This window comes from Penaeus monodon, chromosome 22, assembly GCF_015228065.2.
Source record: "Penaeus monodon isolate SGIC_2016 chromosome 22, NSTDA_Pmon_1, whole genome shotgun sequence".
Taxonomy (NCBI): Eukaryota; Metazoa; Arthropoda; class Malacostraca; order Decapoda; family Penaeidae; genus Penaeus; species Penaeus monodon.
In genome coordinates this window covers 16,972,129-16,972,452 of record NC_051407.1, presented here as the reverse complement: position 1 = coordinate 16,972,452, position 324 = coordinate 16,972,129, and the positions used below count along the sequence as shown (strand labels likewise).

Sequence of the window (324 nt, the reverse complement as noted above, 5' to 3'; positions counted from 1 at the left end):
ATAAATTTTGTCTGCCATTTATGCTTTTATAATAATTGAAAATCAGTAAGTAATGAAACATTTACCCTGCTATTACTTGAATCATAAGTCAAGCATTTGTATCAGCACATCTTTTACCTCCCCTCTGACAGAGTCCCATAGGTGGTCGCATCACAGTTATGACAACAACACTACCCTCAGTTGGCCCAGGTGCACTTCAGCCACGAGAAGACCCCAACCAGAGGGCAGGGAGTGATGTCCAGAACATGGGTCCAGCCACTGACTTCTACAAAAAGCTTTCCCTTGACTGCTCTGGCCAACAGGTATATAATGAAGCATACTGGA

At 43.2% G+C, this 324-nt stretch overlaps 1 protein-coding gene across 1 annotated transcript in view; it reads left to right on the top strand.

The window, feature by feature from the left end:
• Positions 1-324, top strand: part of LOC119587344 (protein transport protein Sec24A-like) — a gene marked incomplete at its 5' end in the record, with an annotated part of 16,730 nt that overhangs the window by 8,682 nt on the left and 7,724 nt on the right. Inside the window, 1 exon segment of the mRNA XM_037936091.1 lies at positions 132-302. Coding sequence (XP_037792019.1) covers positions 132-302 — 171 coding nt within the window.